At 37.7% G+C, this 23,010-nt stretch overlaps 1 protein-coding gene and 1 long non-coding RNA gene across 8 annotated transcripts in view; one reads left to right on the top strand and one right to left on the bottom strand.

Annotated features, from left to right (window-relative positions):
* Positions 1–8,094, bottom strand: part of LOC148223341 (uncharacterized) — a 103,296-nt gene extending 95,202 nt beyond the window's left edge. Inside the window, exons 1-3 of one of the 3 annotated variants that reach the window (XR_015804539.1) lie at positions 7,807–8,094; positions 2,968–3,047; positions 647–846 (exon numbers count right to left, since the gene is read on the bottom strand). This is a non-coding gene — a long non-coding RNA (uncharacterized LOC148223341). Of the gene's footprint in view, positions 1–646; positions 847–2,967; positions 7,241–7,806 lie in introns of those variants that run through there. The other 2 variants (XR_015804541.1, XR_015804540.1) reach the window with 2 other exon arrangements.
* Positions 8,095–8,620: 526 nt separating this feature from the next.
* Positions 8,621–23,010, top strand: part of NOVA1 (NOVA alternative splicing regulator 1) — a 140,482-nt gene continuing 126,092 nt past the window's right edge. For 2 of the 5 annotated variants that reach the window (XM_088167216.1, XM_014891442.2), the window contains exons 1-2: positions 8,624–8,760; positions 10,655–10,798. In XM_088167216.1, the coding sequence (XP_088023342.1) occupies positions 8,625–8,760; positions 10,655–10,798 (280 nt within the window). In that variant the 5' untranslated portion in view covers position 8,624. Of the gene's footprint in view, positions 8,761–9,262; positions 9,375–10,654; positions 10,799–18,111; positions 18,189–23,010 lie in introns of those variants that run through there. The other 3 variants (XM_088167219.1, XM_088167217.1, XM_088167218.1) reach the window with 3 other exon arrangements.

Raw genomic sequence — 23,010 nt, 5'->3', positions numbered from 1 at the left:
AGTGGAATGGGGCATGATAGTTTTAATGAACTTTTTCTAAATTAGAGAATATTTAGGTTTTCATTTCAACATAACATCTACATGACAACATAATCTCCCAAGCAAATGGCAATCATACATCACTTCTATCACTTCATCTATAACACGAGTCTTCTAAAATATGAAATTTTATTCTTACAAGTGCATTACAGATAAGAGAGTTGACAAGACTTTCCATTATTAAAATGTAATTTTTAGACCAGTAATTGTTGTTAATCTATTCTTCTCATCTTATATATTCCGTAATATTATTGCCATGACACACTATTGAGTTAAGAAATGCCAAATATAAACCGAACTTAAGTGGATAAACTAACAAATAGAAGCACAAATTCTGAACACAGCTTTTTATAAACTTTATTTTAAAAAAATCCAAACAACAGAACAAAACCATGGTAAATATGAGGTTTAGGAGATTAAAACCCTTTTCTATTAACACATACAAAGATTAGAGTTCATTTCCATTTTAAATACGTACTGACATGCATACCAAGTGGGGTAAACATGTAGGACAAGATCCCGGGGCTCAGGATTACAGGGATCTAACAGCAGTCAATCCAAAGCAATGACAGCATGCGACAGAGGCAGGAGGTCCACTTATAAATACCTTTGTTGTGAGCCATGATGAATCTGCAAGCATTGTTGCTAATGCACTATGATCCTCTTTCTGGGGATTTTTTTTTGTAATTTGTACTTTTCCTTATTTTTCATCTCATTTGTAATGATTCAGTTCTGAAGCAATTTTATTTTTACTGTTTAACATATGTTTGTTTTTCTTTTTTCTGTTCCTGGGGAAACAATCTGAACCTTTAAATGAAAATAAGAATGAAAAGAAAAATACAAATATTTAGAAATTTTGAAACAGGGGTCCTCCTACTTGGCTAAAATATTACAAAAAAATATTCTGAAAACCCTGCACAGGAAAAATAATCAGGCTTTTTAATAAATATAATGTGTAACTTTCTATAATACCTTATTTAGATCTGTTCATTATCAATATAACTCATGGCTATGTAAAGATTTTCACCTAAACTTGTGATTTTAAATCATTGGAAACTGTGTCCTTAGTCATATATACATATAAAATTAATTAGAAATGAAAAAATGTGTTCCTAAATACTTTTTCTATATGTTCTTATTACATATCCATAAATATTTCTGTGCAAAAGTAATTCAAATTGCCCATCACTGCCCATCACTGGAATATGACAAGAATCTCTGCTATTGCAAGAATGCATGACAGTCTGTGTTAATATCTTTTATATAGTTTCTTTACTCTCTTCATTATTTTTTCCCTGAAGTATTTTGTATCAAGTGACTTAAACCCCCTTGAGATCAATAAAACAGTTTTCATCCAGTAGATCCATGGACTTCTATTTTTCTAGATCATATGAGTTGTTCCATTCACTTTGGTCATGCACCCACTTACAAACATAAATAGCAACCTCATAAGTCTAAGTGAAATATAAATCAAAATCAGTTATATTTTTCAACCAGCATTGAAATAAGAAAGTGACTCTATATCTTGTAAGCGATTAAAGTAAAACTGATCTCAAATTTTGGCACCTTTTCATGTTTCCAGTACTGCTTTCACTGAAACAAAATAAAGAGATGAATAGACCCCAAAAGTCATTAATCTGCCACCATTTCCTTCTGGCTCAAAATGGTACCTAAATAATTCAGATAGACTTGTACTACTGATGAGCTGTCTGTTTTAACCCCACTGCACTAAGGAACACTCTTTGTCTCAAATAGGCAGCATTATGCCTAATCCCTGTGCTTTTTCTGGGGCCAGATAGCCTTTGTGTGCAGCTGACACACAGATACATGTTTTCATGGCAAACTCAGGGTATGTGCCAAATCATTCTGGCCAATTTATCCTGGCAGTCAGTTTTAGCTGTTTACCTTCCCCCACCAGAAGACTTTCCAGTTCAGGAGTATTTTGTAGGAATTAATTTCAAGTGGGTAGAAGAAACCAGAATCATTACATTTTGCTGGTGAAGTGAAATAATTTCTCAAAGAATAAATTCTAAGGTATTTTCTAAACTTCAGGGAGGAATCTCTTAAAGTTCCCAGTGTGTTCTTAAAGGTAATAACTGTTTCCTAAAATCTTGCTCTGCTGAAGATTTGTTATATACTGTAGTATGAATGTTTTTATAGTAAGCATTTAAAAAGTGTTTTTAAGGACATCTAGGTCTCCATTTCAATAATATGAGAAACACTACTTTTCTTGCCTTTCTATTGGCAAAATTTCTACCATTATAATGATATTATACTTGTAAAACTTACTTCTCTGGAATAGTTTATTATTTGGAAACTTGATAATAAGTTATACAGGATAAAATGGAGATTCTTGGTGGTTAACAGTAGGAGAGTTTACTAATACAGTTTTACCAGGATATAGTTGTCTTTAATAATCTCAAATAGTATAGATTTTACTAGTGAGAAAAATGATTAGAGCAACTAAAATTTTACTACATAGTTTAGTATAAATTTTGTTTACAAGTGAAAAAATCAGTGCCTTTGTCATTATTATCTCCTTATTTTCCCTTTGTCTACTGTGCAACATGTTTACTTTTCCCCTTTCCCTTCGTTTTCCAGGAGGATTTCTGATCTTCTCCACTAACATACCTTTTATACACGAGTTGAACTATAGCAAAATTCTAAACCGATCCTGATTAAGGTCCGGTATTGTAAGACTACATTATTCCAGAAAGGGGATCAAGCTTGACAACAGAATCAAAGAAACTAATTTTGTGTTAATGTATCTTTTCCCTTACTTATTGTAATGTGCCAAAATTTCAAACAAACAAGACAGTTGGTGTGTGGTCAAAATGACACATAAAATAGTAATACTGTTAGAGCAATTATAATAACAGAGTCGAAATAGGTGTGTTGATTACTTGAAAAATACATTGCTCACCATACCGTTAAAGGAATGTACATTGAAGCAGCTGGAGTGGTAGCTGGCAGAATTCAGTTTGTAGACCAGACGCTTCACCAGTGTCCTTTTGTAAGATAGTAACAAAAAGTACACAATCACTAACACTGTAAACTGACAAAGCTACACAAGGAGATCCTCCCGTTTCTCACATACTATATTACATTGTTTCATTACAGTGGAATTACTCATAGTTTATATCAGTTTTAATCCTTGAATATCTATTTTTCTATTAAAACCAAAATAACACACACATTAAAAAACCAACCAACCAAACAAAAACCCACAAAAAAACCCTAAAGAAAAGAGAAGATACTACTATTTTTGGAAGGCAATTGAAACCTAGTCCTTATTTTTTTTCATTCTGAGAAATGAAAGGTCTTTAAGTTACTGTATATAACAGTACAGGGGATGACTTTTTGGGATAAATGTTCTGCCACTGGAGTTTCAGATATCTGGATCCACCATGTCAATTCCTTGGGAGAGGTGAAAAATTACCTTGTTCTGAGGCTATCTTGTTTTCTACACTGAGATCTGGGTAAGTCCCCAGGCAACCCCTTATAAATCTGAGCTACAGATTCAGCAATGAAGAACTCAGATCAATTCAATTGCTTAATCTTGAAGAACAGGAAAAAAAAAAATCTGTGAATTTTTATGAATTTTGTCAGAATAGGAGACAGGTGACCTGTCTGCTGAGAGAGAAGAAAGGAACATTGATTTCCTACAAACACATTCTCCTTCCACCACCAGAAAAAGAATTTTAGCCAATATAGTCACATTATGACAAATAGGATGGTCACATTTTTGCTGATTTCAAGTTATCATCCTTAGTTTTCCAGAAAAAGAAAGCTACTATACTATACAGCAACAATCTACAACATGAAAAAGTTTAGCAGTTGTCCATGCTTTTTTCAGTGAAGACTGACTATGACTATAAACACTTAGCTTTTAGTTCAGCAATGCATATCATATAATGCAGATAATAAAAGCAATGTAAATGTGGAAAAACAGGTCATTTTCTGTCTAATACGTGTTGAACTTTTTTCCCAAATGCTGGGTTTGATTTTTTTTCAGGTTAATATTGGTGGAATCTTGGAGAAGTTCCACAGAAATTAAAAAAGATGTACTGATGAACAAATTTTGCAGTATTTAAACAACAACTTAATTAACAACAATAACAGTTTAACTGGTAGATTATTGGAGGGAAAAGTTTCATAAACAGAAGACGGATGTTAAAGACTTGAAAGAATCTTCTGAGTTCATCACTAACTGTAATTTTAGTGAAGCCAAAGTTTACAGGAATCACAACAACCATCCAGGAATGAAAAGCTGCCAGTCATTTTGGACAAAGACAGAATCTGTTTTCTTTTACCTAGCCAGGATGTTTAAGAGGTATCGTTTTTCATCTAATGATTATTGGACTCTGTCATATTTCCCATAAGGGGAAAAATGAACTCTTCATTCTGTTAGTCAGATGAGAACTATCCATCACCTCTAAAAGAAACAGGAGATCGAGTCTTGTTCCACAAAGTAGACTTTATCAGATTAAGTGATGCTTACTAAAACTCCACCTGAGTTATTATGCAGATTTCTATTTGTTAATATATATGTTTATTTTCTCCCAATTCCTAATCCCTTTCAATTCTAAGCATAGGTTTCATGTCTGTGGGAAAGATTAATTTGAATGCTACCATCCATATCTCCACCAGCTGAGAATGATTTTAGAAATAAAGCTGGCAAATGAGATTTGTATTCCATGATATCTCTGAACAAACTCTTGCTGAAGTTACAGAATGCATTATATGGTAGGGTAGGACTGATACAGACAGGAAAAAAATCAAGATCCCACAGCTGTTTGAAAAACCTCTGGTCAGGCATGCCAGTCTGGAGCTGGCTGAAAACAGAAAAGATGAACAAGAGATTACAGATTTGGAAAAAGAGGAAAACTCGACTGTCACACACTTTTAAAATATTTCTATCAGTACTTTCTGCACAGCTATTACACCGGAGAGGGAGCAAGGTGGTATTACAGGCCGCCACAACTATTTTCATTCATGCTTCAGACCATGAACAATGCAAGGCAGTTGCCTGCATTTTGCTAAAAGCTGTTCCTTTCACTGCCCCCACCCATGACAAAGACCCAGCTTGCTTTAAACTCCAAGTGACCTCTGCCACTAGAGGGCTGCGCTTTATGTGACATTCCCCCTTAGGCCTTCATTATCACCGCTCCAAGCAATTAAAAAAAGAGAAAAAAAGCGCATATTCTGAAGCATAGCTGTAATAATTAAAACTTTCCTTAATATTAAATCGGTATTTGTTGAAATGTTGGTTACACGCAGCTATCCGCTTAGTTAAATAGAATCGTTACTAAGAAACTATCTGAGAGGCTAGTTATGTAGTTAAAGCTAACTTCTTTAAAAAATAAGCCTGTCTTGAAACTCTAATAAAACCTTCTAAAACTAATAGAAAAGTTGAAAAAGCTTGCCGAAGTGGGATGGGAGATAATGTAGAGGGAAATCATTAAACAAAAGGCATTCTGTAGAGACGAGGGGAGGCACTTGTGAAACAGCTGTCAGTAAAGAAACAGCCTAACACAGGAGAGACATCTGCTGAGTCTGAGGAAATTAGGTTTCAGGATTACCACTTTTTCCTCTAAGCTTATGGAAGCTAGATACACAAACAACATAGACGCTTATCACGTTAAAATCTATTTTTATGCTACACTTATATTTCTGTTGATAGGATGAAATAATACTTTTGTTTTGAGAACGCAATCAAGTAATTGTTTTATAAGCTAATTGGAGATCCCAAGGGGAGGACTTGCAGGTGCTGAATCCAATCAGATCTGTCACATAATTAAAATTGGTGCAGGGGGCACAGTAAAACAGATGTGGTCTAAAAACCAGAGAATTGTTTGTTTCAATGTTGCTACAGATGAATGGGACATAGTCAGTGAGATAAAGAGAGCAGTGTTATAATTTATCCAGTTCCACTGCGGAAATTGACTCAAGATGGCTTAATTCAAACATCGTGGTTTTATTTTTGTCTTCAAAAGTTTCTGTAAAACATTTGCTTGATTTACAAATAAAAAAAGAGGTCTCTTAGCACTGATGACCCTACAAACTGGACCTGAGATTTAAAAGTCATGCCGCGCTCTCTCTGACTCAAATACTAATAAAATTCTTTGGCTGTAACTTAGTAAAGAAAATGGAAGAGCTTGAACCAGTCCCCAGTTTTGCTGTACCATAATTGTGTCAGCAACTGCCAAGGTAACAGAAGCCTAGAATTTTATTTCAGTCAGTAAACTAAGCAATTATGAGTCAGAGTATCTTAGATACAAGGGGTATATGATGAGTAAGAAAGCTCCATTTTTATACAATCATTTTTCTGACCATATATGCTATCAAATTGTTACTGAATTTGCTGCATCTATTTCATCTGCTTGCAAGGGGGATAGATATCACATTCCAGGGACACAATTCCCAAAGAAGTCATTGAAAGTTTCCTATCTACACTGCTGGATTGAGTTCTTAATTTGTGAATGCATTTGGGCAGGAGCCTGTTTAGATGTTAGTGTGTGCACGGTTTAATATCCTACGATGCATTACCTATCTGACTTGTAATTTATAAGCAGAGGTGATGTGCTATATATTATACATGATATGTGTATTTTAAGTATTAAAAATTGTTTGGGGCAGTATTAATGGTAAGTGATTACTAAAACTAAGGCTGTCTCCCAGGGAGCTTAGAATGGAAATTGGATTTCATCCACAAACAGCCAGGTTTTAAGCTCGTGTATTAGGAGGAATCGAGTCAGCAGCCATGCCGCGCACACACACACATCAATACGAATTTAGCACAGAGCGTGGTGTAACGCAATAAACACACGTTCCTAAATTTGTACGGAATTGATGCTCCAGTACTGACCACCACCGTCACAGTTACAGCGCTTTAAGACTTTTTTTTCAAAGGCAACGAATCAATAAATAGCAAAGAGTCAAACAGTAAAAATGCTTTCCTGGTGCACAGACAATTCCCCATCCCCCAGCATCTTACAACGTTTTAATCTTGCACCTGAATAATTTGAGATTTGTAAGCAGAAATAACCTTCTCGCAGTGAAATATCTAAGTTCTCTACGAAACATTTAGGTAAGCTACGCGGCTTTGTGTCGCACAGCTCCGGCTAGACCGGCTGTCACAGCGTAACAATAATATCTTTATTAATTTCTTTTTACAAGCCTGCGCGATGCAGCCCGGCGCGCCGGCGGCTCCAGCGCGGAGCGGCAGCGCTGCTCCCCGCCCGGCACCCGCGGTGGCCGGCAGGGACCGAGCGGGGACGGACGGACGGACGGACGGAGGGAAGGAGGGAGGGAGGGAGGGACGGAGGGCCGCGGCCGCACCGCCCGTGCCGCAGCCAGCCTCGACCAGAACATGTCCCCGCTATCCCACCGCCTCCTCGGGCCATCTCAGCCGTCCTCCCACGCAGCTGCGGGCCTGGGAGGCGCAGCGCGTAACCCAGGTGACGCCGCATCCCGGCGGGGACCCTCCCGGGGCGGCCGCGGCCCCCGCGCACACCGCCCCGCCGCCGCCCCCGCCGCAGAGGTTAAGCCGCCCCCGCCTCCCTTCAACGGCCCTGCCAGCGCCGGCCCGGCATTGGCGAGACGCTCCAATCCCAGCCTCTCTCTCTTTTGTTCCGATTGGCCGCATCTACCGCCTGTCTCCGATGGAAACCCCGCCCTTCTGTTTTATCACCCCCCCATCACCCCCACCCCCCCCCTCCTGCCCTCGTACACCCCCGTCCTTGTGCCCCCTCCCATGGTTCTAACCTCTCCTGCCTTTAGGGTTTCTGCGGTGCAGCGGAGGGTGGCGGCCCTAGCCCCCAGCCAGCCGCCCGCGGTGCCGGGGCTAGGGCGAGCAGCGCCGCACCACCCCGGCAGCGATCCCCCTCTCCACCCCCGTGCACACGAGCCCGACAGCGAGGGAGGGCACGGGAGCCCGGGAGCGGCGGGCAGCTGAGCCGCAGCGTCAGGCGCGGCACTAGGGCGGGCAGGGGCGGAAGGGGGCTCAGAAACAGCGTGAATCATCTCCCACTCTCTCCCTCGCCCACCATTTACACCGCTCGCTCCCTCCTTCTCCCCCTCCCTTCTTCCCTCCCTCCCTTCCCACCGATTCTGTCTCACTCGTTCTCTCTCCCCTCCTCTCCCACTCACTCTCTCCCCTCCTCTCCTCTCCCACTCACTCTGTCCTCTCCTCCTCCTGTCTCACTCTTTTCATTCTTTTCCCCTCCTCTCCCCCTTTCTTTTCCCTCTCTCGCCCCCCTCGTTCCCCTGTCTCCCTTCTCCTCATCTCCTCCTGACACTGCACTGCAGCTGCTCCTCCAGTCCAGTCCTGCCCGCTTCCCTCCCTCCTTTCCCTTCCCTCCCCCCGGGTGCCAGATAAACAAGGCGCGCAGCATCCTCGACAATCCCGATCTTAGCTCTACATTTTCGAAAAGGACAAGAGAACGGGACGAGCCCCCTCCCCTCCTCCTCCTCCTCCTCCACCCCCTTCCTTCTCCTCCTCCTCCTCCTCCTCCTCCCCCCTTCCCTCCCTGCCCCCCCACCAGAGAAGGGAAGAGACAATTCTCCTCCGAGCAGCAGCAAACATGATGGCGGCAGCTCCCATCCAGCAGAACGGGACCCACACCGGGGTTCCCATAGACCTGGACCCGCCGGACTCCCGGAAAAGACCGCTTGAAGCCCCCCCCGAAGCCGGCAGCACCAAGAGGACCAACACGGGCGGTGGGTATATCCTCTGTCACCTCCCTCCCACCCCCACCCCCCCGCCCAACCCACCCACCTCTCCGCTTCCCTACCTGCCTGCCTGCCTCTTCCAACCCCCCACCCCCCCCCGCCCAAAGATTCCCATTTCTCTAATGTTATCATTCATCAAAATGGCGTCGGTTTTCAGCATCTACCAGTCTTTTTATTTAATATCCACGCTGGGGCTGCACAGCCGTGACCCTACGGAGGCGAGGAGGGAGCACAAGGGGCTCCCGCAGCCCAGCTATATCTCCCTCGCCCGTTTAAGGATGGGCGACAATAAATGGCAGCTGGAAGGAGATGGCAAACGCTCTTCCCTCCTTCCACATCCTTGGGGTCGCAAGTTGAATTTCAGCCTTGCCGTGCGTTTTCCTCCTCCTTGGCCTCACTTCCATTGTCAGCGCGTACACGGCGTGTGTTTGCCGTGCCGAGCCGGGGGCGAGGGCTGGCTGGTGGCGGGGGGAGTCGCCCCTCGGCTGCGGGGACTCGCTAGTTAACATCCTGCTGTTCCTGGAGGAGATGAGTTATAACGGGACCAGCATCTCCTTTATCCGTTTGCACTGGAGTCGTCATAACAATGCACCGAGGCAGAGGTGAATTTATTTGCCCAATGTTGAGAGCAGTGGTCTGGCTATATACATAGTGCATGGTTCCCCAGCTATGGTAATACGGGTGGGCACCACTGTCACACACACTTACTGAGACGCTTTATAATCTCAGGGAAGAGAAGTAATATGAATTCAGATAATTTCTTCTTCTTAGCAGTAAAAAAAACCCCAAAGAACCAACTTTATGAAACAGTTTTAATGGTATTTTAATATCCGTGCCAATGGGACATTGCCATTATTGCTGGAGAGAGCACAAGTCTGGGGAACCAGCGTATCCCTATTGCCTTGCACTTCTTCAGAGACAGTTATGGAAAGGTCCTCAGACTTCAGCGTAGCTGGATTTAGCAGTGGCATGAGGGAAAATTTTGCAGTTTCCAAATCAGACTGGAATCCTTTTTTCTTTCTCCCTCCCATTCATTCTATATATTTTTTCCTGTTTGGATGATGTGCTTTAGTGCGAGTGATGGGTAGAGGACTGGCATTGTCTATCTCGTCACCTTTTAAGTGTATTTAAAATAAGTGACTTAGGCTTTTGATCAATTGGGAAAAATTCTTCTTAGTGTCCTTTAATTAATGAGCTTAAAAGAGATCATTGTCGCTTAAGAAGTGCTAAAGGAATACATGAGGATTACTTAGGCAAGTGATTCCATCCTCACCATGTTGAGTTGTTTTCTTGGCAGTGGCTGAAATGCTTGGAATAAAACCCCACATTTTGGGTGGGTTATTTGGTAGCAGAGTAGTCGTTTTGCTCACTTAAGAAGAATGCAAGCAATAGCTAATTGCTGTTCTCATGTGTTTGCTAATGACAAACAAATAGCCCTTTAGAATTTAAAATTCATTCTTTCCTGGTTTTGTCATTTCTTTTGCAGTATTTCTAAGCAAGGTTGTAGTTGTCACTAACCACGTTTTCATGCAGGGCTGTAGTTTTTTTTAAGGTTCTGATCGTTTCTGCATGCTGTGGTTACCATTGCAAAAAAAAAAAAAAAAAAAGAGCATCTACCTTTGAAATACGATTGCAATATTATTCTCATTCTTTTACTGAATTAAGGAACCTATGTAGGTTCTTTGCTTAGAATAAATGTAGATATTTTAAAGTGTCAAAGGCATAGTCTAAACATGTCTTGTATAATGACGCAACTGGTTAGATGTAAATGCATGAATCAGTGGAAGAGTTTAAAGATGTAACCTTTTGTTTATTTGTGGGTCTGGGGAGGAAAACTGACAACTTATAAGCCATATTAACCATGCATATCTCAATTTTTCAGAGGATGGCCAGTATTTTCTAAAGGTCCTCATACCTAGTTATGCTGCTGGATCTATAATTGGGAAGGGAGGACAGACAATTGTTCAGTTGCAGAAAGAGACTGGGGCCACCATCAAGCTATCTAAATCCAAAGATTTTTATCCAGGTAGGTGCAAAAATTAGCCAATTCTTTATTTTTAAATTGCCAGGCATGTATGTACATGTCAGTGTGTTTCATATATTGGTGGTTAAGCTTCCAGTGCAGCAGGAAGCATTATTGCTCAGAAAAGTATGTTTCAAAGTGTAATAGTGAATATAAATATTCTGTTTTGGTGTATGGAATGGACTGAACTGGACACTAACTGCTTGAAATAAGTTTGAAGTTATTTACAGTATTTCTACAACAGATTATTTTCATTAATGTTGATTGCTTTATTTTTTATTTTAAAAAAATCTAGCTTTAAGGAACCAATGTGACAGGTGGCGTAAAGATAATTGTTCATTTGAAGTTTCCAGACATTGTAATGACGATTAAGAATTACTAAAAAGGAGAGACTGCCTCATAAAGAATGGGCCATTTACTTTAAATCCATTATGTACCTTCTTTCTGCTTCACTGCTTTGTTCATTGGCTCTGGAGTGAAGTAAAGAGGACAAGTGCTGCTCTTTAGATATTCTTTATATTATGTTTATTACGATGGTGGAAGAAAACTCTATTATAAAACTGAAATAATTTGGATGAATTAAAAAAAATAGCATTTTTTAGCTGTACTAATGCACATGGAAAGATTTTAATATTTGAGCATAACAGTAATAAGTGCCTGAATTAGCATTCCTCCTTTATAAGATTTCTGAAGAGGGAGTCTTATATAATGATAGACAAGATTCTAGCTTCTGCAGTTGAATAATTGGGGTTTTTTTCCTAAAGATGAACAAATTAGCATTCTGTAATTGAACTTTGCTCTAGAGGACTTTCTAAAAACTGATGCAAAATAACATAGCTGACACTTTTGTGTTTTGATTTTGTTATTTTGAAGAGTAACTGGTGATTTAGAATTGAGTTGACTGTAGCTGTTGTTGACTTTTTTCTTTTGGAAAATAAGAACTGCTTTGCATTTGTTCTATTTTAACATGACTGAATTCTACAAAATAGCAAATAGAGATGGTATGGATGTAAACAGAACACTAACATTGAAGCATTTAGCTTTCCTGTCCTCTGACTTCACTGTCAGGCAGAAGTGGATAACTTTTTATTAACAGAGATATTTTGGTCTATTTACAAATATGATCGTTGATGTGGAAATGCTAATGCACCTGTTGTACGTCTCCTTAATGAGTGTAGTTTATAATACTTTAAAGCCAGAGATTACGGTGTTGCATGTAGATTTTTTTTTTCCTGTTGAAAGTTGCAACTTATGAACTGGTGCTTGTTGTTTTGAAGCTTTTTTCTTTTTTGCTGTTTTTAGAAAGCTGGGAAAAACATAATCCTTTATTTTGAAAGGTATGTTAGAATAAAAAAAAATCAATGTATAATTGTGAAAACTCTTGAAAGAAATAAAAGCATTCTAAAGAGCCTGATTGCAGAATTAATAACATAATCTGGGTAAAGAGCTGCAATAGTAAATTAAATTCACTGTCAATAGATGAAAATGAAATGGATTTTCTGCATTATACATGAGGGGTTATCAGATATGCAAGGATGTTACAGAAAATTGGTGTTTATGAGGAATATTCCAAATACCAAATTACGAGCCTTTTCATTTTACTACAGTTTATTTACACTCACTTGGAAAGGACGCTCCAAAGATTAGATCTTTTGTTTGGTGCTCTAGTATAGTTCCTCTGTTTTCTGATTAAATCAGAAGTACTTTTTTTTGTGTAGGAAATTGTAAAGATGCAGCAGTAGTAGCAGAAGAACCTTTGAAAAAGAAAAAATCGCAAGCTAGGATGACATGAGAAAACATTTGTGACATGAACATATTCTCCCTTAAAATCAGCAGCAATAATATAAATAACTAGGGCAGGGACGCTCAAACGTTTTCACAGTAACAGGTGCAAATTGAAGTTCCAGTTCGACTTTATACAGTCTGCCTTGAATTTTCAGCCACGTTGTGTCATATGGAAAGTGAGTGTTTTAAGGAAGTTGGTGACTGATACCTGCTAAAGCATGGAACAGGGATGGGAAATGGATTCCAGCGTGGCTAGCTCTTGTTAGTATTTCTGTTTGCGTCTGACCAACAGTCCATGGAATTTTCAGAGGTCTTGTCATTCCTTGAGCTGATGACTTTTGGGTTTCTTCCAGGCTCTCTTGCTCATATAACGTTAGGGAATACAAACCTTGTGAAAGAGCTAAGATAAAGTTATGGTTTATTTTTCTTACGAAGTTTTTTAAACATTTACTGTTTTCCTAATAGATGTTACTTAGTCCTTACCTCTGATACTTGTGACTACAAATATGTTTAATGTATGTTTCGCTGTGGAATGTTCTGTCGTTGAAGCTTCTATGAAAGCTTTCTGTAATTCCAAAAACTTTTACAAAAGTGAGTAAATTCCTGTTTGGAAAGGAGGAAGGTGCTTGTAATACAGAAGTTACGAGTAGTTCCTATGATCTAATAGTGTTTTTTTCTTTTCCCTCTGTGATATAGGACTTCAGTATGCAGACTGATTTCAGTTGGAATTATTTTTGTGCGTCAAAAGGTGACATAATTACTGAAGAACTATATGGCAGCTCTAATTACAAGAAATTGAAGGAAAAAACAGCTTTGCATTGAACATTTTAGTTTACAAGATAGGAAGCAGTTTACAAATACACTATTGTCTTCTGCAGTTTTATTTTTGAGTACGCAATTTATTGTTCTCTTTTCAGGTTACCCGCTGACTTTTTCTTGTTGTCCGGACTCCTGCAATTTGACTTTGGATATTCTGATTCTTTTCTGTTCAGGCATGTCTCCCACGATTAGCAGAAATAAAATTAAAATGGCAAAATATTCCCTACTTTTAAACTAAATGATGCTGATCCTTCCGCATAGAAAGTACAGTGTGTATTGACTACTACATTTTGGTTCAAAAATTACATACAGATTTAGCCAACTTGAAAAAGAAAGTGGCTATTCTGTGAAGCTATTATAATGTATGGGTTTTTGAATAGAAGAAAGAGTGTTTCTGTTGTCTGAAAGTGTAATTGCTTATGTGTTTCTCATTCTGCATTTTGGTGAGCACCGGACTCAGAACTACTCAGGCCATGTATATTTTTCCCTTGTGAACACTGCCGTACACTCTCTCTCTTTCTCTCTCATACACACACTCTCTCTCCCTCTCCCTCCCTCTCTCTGCATTCCCACCCCAGTCTCTCTTATATGCACACACATGCACAAAATTGTTACATCACATCGTGTTGTTTATCTTGCAACAGAATCTTGCCTAGTCTGAACTTGGTGCTTGAGTGAATCTGAAGTTGGTCGGTGTTTTTCAATTTATTGGAATATGATGTCATAGGTGTACTTAAATTAGATCATATCAAGAGCAGAGATTAATAAAAACATAATTAAATGGGGATAAAGTTTTACTGGTTTTAGCAATGTATTAGATGTGTTGCTCTGATAGCAGATTCCTAGTCAGTAGTTATATCAATGTTTAGAGAATATGAAAGGTGGCAGTTTCCTCTCCCATCTCATGAAGACAGTATACAAAGCATTTTTGTGGCTGTTTTGTGCTTTTACGAAGGGACTTCTATTTTTAGATGTTTTCTGTTTAAATATCAGGTTTTTTTCAATCATTCATGTGTTATAGGAGATAGTCTAGCTAATCTTTGTGCCATTGCCCTTCTGAGAAGTCTGTTATTCTGACCTTTAAAGACCTGTCAAAAACATTGAATGTGTAAGTAACACATTAAGTTACAGGAATTTATAATTAATAATCTTACTGCATCATTACTCCTATAAGCTGCAAGGAAGGAGAAAGGTGTATTGTATCAAGCTTGGCTTTCCATTATTCTTTCCTTAATAAAAATAGTTTATCATGTTAATTTATAACTCTTAAAAATAACAAAATCTAGGAAGGAAAGAAATATTTTAAAAATCAACACTTGAAATAATATTGAAGTGAAATACTCTTTTTCAGCTATGGAAGAGAAAAGAGTAATGGAGTTAGAAGCAAGAATGGCTTTAGTTATTAGCTATGTTGTGCTGGTTCCTTGAAGGGCTCTCCCCTACACCAATAAATACATTATTTTTTTCTTCATGATCCTATTTATTTTCTTGAAGTGTTTACATTAGCTAATTAGACACTACATATATATGTCTATGATTTTCAGATTCTGTTGTAGACAGTTATATGAGTAACTTCAGGGATAATGAGACTGAGAAAATTACTAGATAGCGAGTAGAGGTTTCAGAGTGAAATCTAGAGCTGTATGGATTTTTAAAATAATCACTGATCTTTGTACTAGTTTAAAAAAAAAAAGAGGCCAACCACCAAAAACTCCCAAGTGTTGATTGCCAGCTGTTCAGAGAGATAATTCTCAGTGGACAGTTGTCTGTTGCCTGGTTACTGAAACAGAATAAAAAAAAGTTAGCTTGTTAGCCAGCAGGTCTGTAGTATTTTGCATTTAAAAGGAAGCTGAAACTGAATATGTAACTTAGTAGGATCTTGAGATTGTTACATATCTAACTTGTACTGTGTACTATCACTTAGCAGATTCTAATTTGGTAGGCTTAGAGAAATTACGTGAAGTTAAAGTAGAAATTTGGCACTTGTTTTTTTTTCTACCTGTAGGGACTTATTCATGTTAATGAGTGAATCAACTTTGACATAGTAAATGGCTTTCGTTTGCAAGAAAGTGCTGTGTCTTTGTCTTGTATAGAAAGGTTTATAAGAACTTTTGACAGACATGGAATGGTTAGTCTAACTTTAATAAATGACACAGGCTAACAACTAACTTTGTTGTCAAAATAAAGAATAGAGTGAGGACAGCTGTTATGACAGGGAAATGCTATATTTTTACTTTTCAACAATTTCATTGTGATTGCTTTATCCAGGTTTCAATATCATTGAAAACCAAAGTATTTTCAGTAGGTTAGAAAGCTTATGTAGATGAAGGTGCTTCTAGAAGCAGCATTGTTTTTTAATAAAGTCAGGATTTCTGAAAAGCAATTATTCATTTAAAAAAATAAATAAGGCTTAAGCTTTCCTCTTTCATGAAGTTTAAAATTTCCATACAGTAGTTTAACAGTTTTTTGTAGGTAGATCCAAGTTTTAATGGATTCTTGATATAGAATAGGTGTTGGAGATAATATTTAAAAAAATATAAAAAAGGGAATATCTGAATGTCTTGTTTTCCTCTCCTCCCTTGTGCAGTAAACAGAACACAACGCTTAGTTTTCTTAATGGATGCAACCTGTAACAAGCAATGTCTTTTTCAAATACTCTTTGATCTTGTTTGTTCTGTAATTAATTTCATTAGCTTAGATATTGTCCTCAGTAGTTGACTAGAGAATTTATTTTGTCAGTGATCAGTAGCTTTTTGGCCAGGGAAGAAAACCTTGGATTTAGTGAATTCGTCAGACTGGCATCTAGAAATGGAGCACAGAGTGGTTGGGGAAGAGGGCTTGCACCTTGTTGCTATCATATTTCTGTCTTTGGGTGCAGCTCTCACATAAAGTTAAGCAACAACTATAAAGGTTTGGCGGACATTGTTGCATCTTGCAGCAGCGCAGTCAGCTTTCCAGTGTCTCTTCGAATGTAGTTTGTTTCTTGGCATTTATCAGTAGGTCAGTGGGAGCGAAAGGCGTGGTGAGGAGTCTCGGAGTTGTCAGTTGTCCGGTGCTGGAATGCTGCAGGTAATTGGGCTGGACTGGTGAGAGCTGTGGCCGTGTGCTTCTCACGTTGCACTGCAGCTGCTGTTGATCTTAATTAATCTGACCCTCGGAGGCTGCAGTGTCATGGTATAAAACGCAATGCCTATTAGAAATTGGAAGGCTGCTTTTCTGACTCCTATTGATGGCCATGTTTCTAGGTAGGCCTTTTGGTTTTTCTAATTGGATTTGTCTGACACTAGCATAAAATTCTTAATGTACTTCAATCTAAAACTGTAATATGGTTTTTTCCTGTTTATCAAATCTATCTGTTGACTAATGAAACTGATGCACGTGTTTTTGAAATGTCATGGTTATAATGGATTTAGCAAAAATATTTCTGCTTATTCTGACAGCAACTATTGTCTGTAAATGAAAAGAGTTATACTGTGTCTGGTATGAAATTCTGGTGTAGTATAGTGTGTTCTGTAGTGGCAATACTTAGTGCTTGCTTTGTTTAGCCTAGTCTTGTGGTTAAGGACTTCTAGTAGCATGGAAACATGGAGAGCTGGAATTTGGTGTTGGCAAACGGAATCAATTAATGTGCTGTGCATGTGCAAGGTTTTTAGTTTACTGTAGGTATATGACTTCATTCTGACTGCATGACATAGATCTAGGAAAATAGTTTGTTCCTTACAATTCACCCTGGTATTCAGGGTAATTTTCCTTCCTCCAAAGGAAATATCAAACTATACTATAACCTAGAGATCTTGTAAGTGTTCCAGCACAGATTTGTGTAGCTCTAGTCCATCCTATTTTTGTTTTCATTTCAGGAGTTTCTCCATCCCGACTTATTACTGGTTATCCATGGCATAATAAAGATCAACTGCGTTGCTCATATTTTGATTAAAAATAGAGAAAGGATTGTCAGAATACTCCGCTTTAAATTTTCCCTATATTTAATAGACACATTAAATATTTTAATACATAAAAATTACAAGATATAAATTCCAATCCACCCATTTGAAGTTGTTTTCACTTTAACATATCTATAATTATAGTTGAATCTTACTGGAGTTTACTTAATATTAGGTGTGCTGCTCTTGATAATGGCCAGGCAATGCAATTCCTTTGCAAGAACTTAACTGTTCTGATTGAAATGTGAGTTTAAGGCAGTCTTTGGAGACACATCTATGGAAGTCAGCTCTCCCAACTCTACAATGTTAGCTTGCATTTGTAGCCTTTGAGTATGAATACATCACTCTTTGCTTGAGCTTGTTGTTCTTCTTCTTTACTTTTGAATTGCAGTAAATTTGTGTAAGGTTTAAGTGTTCTGTGTAATTGATGGACCGAATTAAGTCTCCTTTATGAAAGGTCGGGGAACATAGGTTGATGTAGGTGATGTGGATGCCTAGCTATGTGACCAGATAGCACTTGAAAGAACAGTATGTTAGGGACCAGGTTTAAAGTTAAACATTGGTGGTATGATTGACTTGGGGTCAGATCCCTTGTGAGAGATACTCTTGTCAACTTATGTATATGAAAGTGGTTATGTAACATTAGCATTTGTTGGACATAAAGAAATATGAATCTTGGACAAAATTTCGTTTTACCTGGTCTTGTAGGTTTTGATTTTGAAAAGACTAAACATCTGTTTTTCATCGTTGATCTCTCACTGCATCCTGCAGGGCCTGTCATCTCAGCATTGACAGGATCAGATGAAAAATACAATCGATGTGTTGACATTTTTTTGAGAATCACTCAGGTAAGATTACTTGTTATACAGAACTACAGTGAAATTCATGGCTGCTGCTAATGTTTCACCAGTTGGAGCCTTTGCATTCTCAATCATTAATTAAATTAGATACTGAGGTTCTCTGCATGTTCCCTTGTTTCTATTTTAAAAGCACTTTTTGTGCCTTGCTCAGTGCCATTTAACTCTCTTGTAATTTCCCACATAAAGAGCTTCACACATTTGTACTATTTTCCCCCACTTGATAGAGTGGCACCTGTTTGCTTGAATCAAGAACCATAGTGCACACCTCCAAAGCTCTTGGAAGATTTGTATGTATTTTTTTGTTCTCGAGTAGTGACTTTAGTCCTATTTAGATTCTTCATTGGCAGTATGGGGAAAAGAATTCTCTGTAGAGAACCAGATAATCAGGTGCAGCAGCAATTTATCATCTTCCTAGTGCGTTCTAAATTCTGGCTTTCAAATTGTACATGAAAAATTACAAATATTTAACTGAATATACAATGGTGGGGTTGTTCTTTTTATAACACGAGTTTTGAAAATATTTATATTAGATCATGCACTGGAAAAATAGGAAATGGCATGTGTCCATTCAGTTGGCTTTGTTGAGCATCCAGTGTACTTAGAAAATTAAAACTATTATCAGAGTGTATTCCAAAAGAGTTGGGCTATGAGATGTCATGGCTGTGAGGGAAGGGGGAGGAAAGACAAGTTGGGCCATATGCCAATGTTGGAGCTTGATCTAACAGTGGTTTATATTTTGTTGCCATCTGTAATCTGGTGTTAGGAAATGCCAGAGTGCAGGTAGGGTAATCTATAGTACAAGTAGTAGCAGCAGCAGCAATTCAGATGCTGCCATGGATATTGTTTTGGCAGCAGTATTGAGCTGGAGTTATAGAATATTTATGTTTTATTGTAATCTGGCAGTCTACCAACAATTTTCCTGAGGAAAAAAAAAATACGAGGAATAGGTGGCTTTTTAGTGGAGTTATGACCTGGATTTGAAGAAAACTTCTGTGGAACAAGAGAGGGTCTTCCAGCATTCTGTCTGTGCTGATTTTTCAAAGGTCTGCAATGAAACGCTGCTACTGGATGCTTTAAAGCTTTATAAAAATGAATTGTTGCAAGTGTTAGATGTAGAACATGTATGGGGTTTGTTTTCTGCCTTGCATGTGTGTGCACACTTCATTCTTTGTATGTCTTCTACTTACATTATTAGGTGAACACTTGGCGACTTTGTCAATCTAAAATAAAATTTGTATTTCCAGGAATTCTTTATACATATATAATTTCCTATCTTCTGTTTCTTTTACTGTGCATGGCAGTACACCGGTCTGCCAGTTTTTTGTTGAGATTAGTCTTCAAATAACATAATTTCCAGCATAGCAAAATACTTAAAAAAAAAAAAAGAAAAAAGAACTGTTAACTTTAGAAAGATTCTTTTTTAGGGATATATGATTTTTGTGGGTTTTTTTTAAATGTTGCTGATGCCAAGTGCTCATCTAGTATTTGCACTACTTTTAACAGTAATAAAACACATACTTTATAATTTTGTAAGATTTGTAAGTTCTGTATGGTTCTACATCTATGACTAGCTGTTCTAGTAAGTGCCAACATGATATTATAAATGAATTATTAATGAATTTTTAAATTATTTTTTATTTTTTTGATTTATTGATTCATAGCTAGAAAGGCTCTTCTTTCCCTGAATAGCTAGGATTTAGAAGGAAAAAATGGTTCCTCTGATTTTAAATCGGAGTGTTAAAAATATTTGACTGTATGTAGAAATATGTAATTGCCAGTCTCAGAACTTTAGTCTTGCATGCTCTTGATGGTAGAAAATCAATTAAATGGGCAGCTATATTTGTCCCATTAGGTTTCCTGTACCTTTGGAAAACAACTCCCTTCAATTTATGCAAATGTTTTTTTACCCTCTAGTCTAGGAGACTTAGGTAACATAGTGTAAAAAGGTCGGTGCCTGAATTAAGCAATACATTTATAACTAGTTTATTTTTATTCCAGTTTTTTAATGGTGCTTTGTTGATTAGTAACAGCAAGATTCTATTGTTTCTGTGTGATCTTTTCTTACGGCTCTTTTGTCTGATAGTAATTACTAGTTGGAAGAATGTTTGTTGTGATGTTCAGAAGTAGTTCAGTTCTGTCCTTCACACTTTATTAGCTTAGCACTTTCTGATTTTATTTGTGCAGACATAAGGACACCATATTTAGTCATCTATAATCGTAAAATAAGTACCTTGATATTTCCCGTTTTCAGCACACATGAATATGCTCAGATGAGGAAAATGAAACTTCTCTTTATTTATTCACTTTGTCTATTTTTCAGTGGAATCATATGCTATGTAAAGGACTACCATGCTGTCCATGTTGACTAGTCCATGAACGTGAAGTTTCATCTTGTGCAGAATTCTTTGTGTTTTCTTCTGTACAAAGTCTCTGCTTGTAAAGCTTGACAACGTTTTATTGGTTGTCTGGAGATTTTTTTTGTTTGTTGTTAAGAATTTTGCTATTTACTAGGTTGGCTAGTTCTGATTTGGGTGCCTTGTTTCTCCCAGTACAAAATTTCAGAAGTGATTACAACAATTTGCTAAGGGTTTTGGTATTTCACCTGCATGTAAGAGTTGAACTTTTTCTTCAAAATATGCATATAGTTAGATGGGCTCCTAAGATAATGCAAGGATTTTTTTTTTTCTGTGAAATATTAATGCCTAGCAGTTCAGACTGGGTGGTCTTAATAATCTTGGTACTTATAAGCATGCAAGTGTCTTAATTTGGATAGGTTTTCCCTGTTAAGGATTCCAAGAAAACATGCAGGAGTTTTGGTGTAAATTAGTGTATATTTGTAGAACTGGTTTTGTGTTACAAGGTTTTTGTGCTGCAAGCTATGGTTACTTGGGAGGTGCAGATAAACTGATGATGGCCTGATGATCTGATTGATATTCAAGTGTGCTTAAAACAAGTATTTCAGGAACTAATAGAAATTTTGTGTTATTTAGGATGACCTGCTTCAGTAGGTCTAGAAAGAGGGGTGATGTTGCAATGCTGATTTAGAGAAAACAGTGCTATTAGTAATTATCTGCTGAATTGTGATGCAGTTTATTGGCAAACCAAGGGAGAATGATGCCAATTTGAAAAGAAACAAGTGTATCCATAGGTATTCTGGAATCCTCATTAGGTAAGTCTCTATGCAGTGGGAAAGACCAGAACATCTCAGAAAATTTGAGAAGATTTTATCACTCCACGTCGAATAATTTCTAAAGTTTCACTCTGCTTTAAGAAGATTTTCTTGTGTTAATCACTTTAGAGAGCAGTAGATTTCACATAGAATTTACATGCTGGGTTATAATTTCCTCCATTTCTTTCTCCTTTGCTCAAAAGCAAAAGAAGGTTTTCATATTGGATTCCTGTATAATTGTTGCTCCTAGTCAGAAATATAGAAATTTAGAAAAGTTAGAAATTAACTTGTGTTGCCTGCTTCAAAATGTGGGACATCCATAATATTGTCCATCTTCCATTGAGGCAATTGATGAATCTTGCTGGATGGGCCATGCTAGAGTGCTGAAGATAGTATTTTCTGGATAAAATATGTATTTTTAACTATGTGTATGCTGCTTATTTGGGGAAGCTGGTGATTGTCTGAATAAGTATTTAATTTCACTTTTTAGTCTTTGAGTTATTTTTAGAGCTCCAAGCTTTTCCACTACAAATCTTTTGAATTCTGAACCTCAGTAGTAGTTCAGCATGTCTAAGTGATGAAAAATGAGTCGTTTATTTCATTAGCATTTAAACATGAATCTTTTTTACTTCTGCTTTTATGCTTACTCTTCAAAATAGGAATTCCACCATTAAAACCACCACTGATGAATTCAGATATGTAAAACTTCCAGGTTTTAGGTAGGGTGAAGATGCTTGGATGCAATCAAAACCTGATGAATGGTTTCCCATTCTTTGTTTTGCTTGAGGTCAAATATTCCCCTATAGGTGAGCATTTCTCCATTTCTCCAGGTACAGTTCTTCCATTTTTCTATTGCTGAAACTCCAGTACCTTAAGTAAGAAGAAATAAAAGTTCTTTTTTGTCTCTTAAGCATGAGGACTGAAAATTATAATTTCTTTCCTATTTATTGCTGCCTCCCACAAGAGTAAGTGGAGATACTTGTACAAAGGCAGTAATAATACCAGCAGTTTCTGCATACAAACATTAAATTCAGGTAAGTATTGAATTTATGCAAGGTGGAATACACCTCCAGTCTACATAGTCCTGAAGTAGTGTGTTTAAACATAGGGATAGATTATTAGCAGTACATTAAAAAAAAATAATTCTAGTTTAGATCTTTTGGTAAAAAGGCTTCGGTTTCTTTTTCTGGCAGAAGGATGTTTTGTTTTGTTTTTTTTTCCCTTTTTTTCCCTGGTGCTCATTTATGGTAGTTAAGATTTACTGCTACCTTTTCTCCTGAGAAGAGTTGAATTTTCACCATTTTCTAGGCTTGCAAACAATTGTAATTGAACTTTTCTCAGCTGACTAGAGGTGTTTGAATCTGTATTTGGAGATGTCTTTCTTCCTAAATTCAATTCTGTTTTAGTCAATTAAATGATGGACACAGGGGCAATGCATGTGTTTTGGTAAGGATCATGTAGGGTGCCTTTTCATTTATAAATAGATATTTAGATATTTATAAAAAAAAAATATACATATTGCCACTATGAACTTGCCAAATATACATATTTTCCCCTTTTGGGGTAAGTGTTTTGTAGTATTTTCTTTTAGTTCATGGTCCCTTTGCAAGAAAAATTACACTGTTTTAAAACTGTGTTTTA

The sequence above is a fragment of the Sturnus vulgaris genome, chromosome 6 (genome assembly GCF_052056855.1).
Source record: "Sturnus vulgaris isolate bStuVul1 chromosome 6, bStuVul1.hap1, whole genome shotgun sequence".
Lineage (NCBI taxonomy): Eukaryota > Metazoa > Chordata > Aves > Passeriformes > Sturnidae > Sturnus > Sturnus vulgaris.
Note: the sequence above shows the minus strand (reverse complement) of the source record. Positions and strands in the feature narration are given on the sequence as shown.